The sequence below is a fragment of the Nerophis ophidion genome, linkage group LG01 (assembly GCF_033978795.1).
Source record: "Nerophis ophidion isolate RoL-2023_Sa linkage group LG01, RoL_Noph_v1.0, whole genome shotgun sequence".
NCBI classification, from domain to species: Eukaryota; Metazoa; Chordata; class Actinopteri; order Syngnathiformes; family Syngnathidae; genus Nerophis; species Nerophis ophidion.
In genome coordinates, this window is record NC_084611.1 from 85151207 (window position 1) to 85153706 (window position 2500).

Below are 2500 nucleotides of genomic sequence, written 5' to 3' on the forward strand. Positions count from 1 at the left end.
CTTGTTACATTGGATAATAATGTGTTAATTCCACGATTGTATATATTGGTATCGGTTGATATCGGTAATTAAGAGTTGGACAATATCGGAATATCGGCAAAAAAGCCATTATCGGACATCTTTAGTTCCTTATTTTGCTCACTTAAAAGACACAATCCTCTGCTCACAAGTTTAGTAGATCAGGCCTTAAATGTAGTGATGGACATTTGAATGATTGTTACTCAAGTAGTGAATCCACCTGGGTTTTCCTTTGCTTAGATCCTGACTGGAGAGGACTGGAACGTGGTGATGTACGACGGCATCGAGTCCCAGGGCGGGGTCAACGACAAGGGGATGGTGTTCTCCATTTTCTTCATCGTACTCACCCTCTTTGGAAACTGTATCCTTGCAAATGTGTGCAAGCACCGCACTAAGCAGTCTGCAGAAGACCCCTGCAAATAGGGAGAAAACAAGGACGCCCCCAAAAAAGATGTTATAGTGCAGGGGTCACCAATGCGGTGCCCGTAAGGACCATATGAGTCGCCCGCTGGCCTGTTCTAAAAAATAGCTCAAATAGCAGCACTTACCAGTGAGCTGCCTCTATTTTTTAAAATTGTATTTATTTACTAGCAAGCTGGTCTGGCTTTGCTGGACATTTTTAATTCTAAGAGAGACAAAACTCAAATAGAATTTGAAAATCCAAGAAAATATCTTAAAGGGGAACATTATCACCAAATCAATCAATCAATCAATCAATCAATGTTTATTTATATAGCCCCAAATCACAAATGTCTCAAAGGACCGCACAAATCATTACGACTACAACATCCTGGGAAGAACCCACAAAAGGGCAAGGAAAACTCACACCCAGTGGGACGCCAGTGACAATGCTGACTATGAGAAACCTTGGAGAGGACCTCAGATGTGGTCAACCCCCCCCCGTCTAGGGGACCGAAAGCAATGGATGTCGAGCGGGTCTAACATGATACTGTGAAAGTTCAATCCATAGTGGCTCCAACACAGCCGCGAGAGTTCAGTTCAAAGCGGATCCAAGACAGCAGCGAGAGTCCCGTCCACAGGAAACCATCTCAAGCCTAAGCAAGCGTCAATATATACCTTGATGGTGCAGAAAAAAGACCATGGATTTTTTAAAACCGATTTCCGAACTCTAAATGGGTGAATTTTGGCGAATTAAACGCCTTTCTGTTTATCGGTCTTTTAGCGATGACGTCAGAACGTGACATCACCGAGGTAACACACCCGCCATTTTCATTTTCACATTACAAACACCGGGTCTCAGCTCTGTTATTTTCCGTTTTTTCCGACTATTTTTTTGGAACCTTGGAGACATCATGCCTCGGAAGGTGTAACAACACTAACAGGGAGGGATTCAAGTTGCACCACTGGCAAGAAATCTGCCGCCAGACCCCAATTAAATGTACCAAAGTGTCCTCACATTTGACCGGCGATGCTAAGACAGACATGGCACAGAGATGTATGGATAACCTGCAGATGCATTTGCAACGATTAAGTCAACAAAATCACAAAGGTGAGTTTTGTGGATGTTGTTGACTTATGTGCTAATCAGACATATTTGGTCACGGCATGACTGCCAGCTAATCGATGCTAATATGCTACGCTAATCCATGCTAACATGCTATTTACGCTAGCTGTATGTACATTTGAAACTAGACAGCCACATTTAATGCGAAACAAACACTTACCAATCGACGGATTTAAGTTGCTCCAGTGTCACAAGATGCGAAAGTCCTGATCGTTTGGTCCGCACATTTTACCGGCGATGCTAATAAGGCAGCCATGCTACTGGCCACTTCATTAGGTACACCCACGCTATGGCCGAATAGCGTCAATAGCTATTCGCTCAATAGCTTCAATTTCTTCTTCAATTTCGTCTTCGCTATCTGCCTCCATACTCCGACCATCTGTTTCAACACATGCGTAATCTGTTGAATCGCTTAAGCCGCTGGAATTCGAGTCTGAATCCGAGCTAATGTCGCTATATCTTGCTGTGGTAATCGCCATGTTGTTTGTATCGGCAGCCCTGTATGACGTCACAGGGAAATGGATAGTCGCAACGCTAATAGCGAAAATCAAGAACTTTAAAGCTTTTTTTAGGGATATTCCGGGAGGTGTAAAATTTTGGAAAAAACTTCGAAAAATAAAACAAGCCACTGGGAACTGATTTTTATTGTTTTTAACCCTTTTGAAATTGTGATAATGTTCCCCTTTAAAGACTTGGTCTTCACTTGTTTAAATATATGTATTTATTTTTCTACTTTGCTTCTTATAACTTTTAGAAAGACAATTTTAGAGAAAAAATACAACCTTAACCACGATTTTAAGATTTTTAAACACATATACCTTTTTACCTTTTAAATTCCCTCCTCTTCTTTCATGACAATTTAAATCAATGCTCAAGTGGATGTATTTTTTTATTGTAAAGAATAATAAATACATTTTAATTTAATTCTTCATTTTAGCTTCTGTTTTTTCGACGAAA

At 40.8% G+C, this 2500-nt stretch overlaps 1 protein-coding gene across 1 annotated transcript in view; it reads left to right on the forward strand.

The window, feature by feature from the left end:
- The window catches only part of LOC133561056 (voltage-dependent P/Q-type calcium channel subunit alpha-1A-like), a 130823-nt gene that overhangs the window by 16121 nt on the left and 112202 nt on the right, over positions 1-2500 (forward strand). The window contains exon 2 of the mRNA XM_061914265.1: positions 259-379. Coding sequence (XP_061770249.1) covers positions 259-379 — 121 coding nt within the window. The remainder of the gene's footprint in view (positions 1-258; positions 380-2500) is intronic.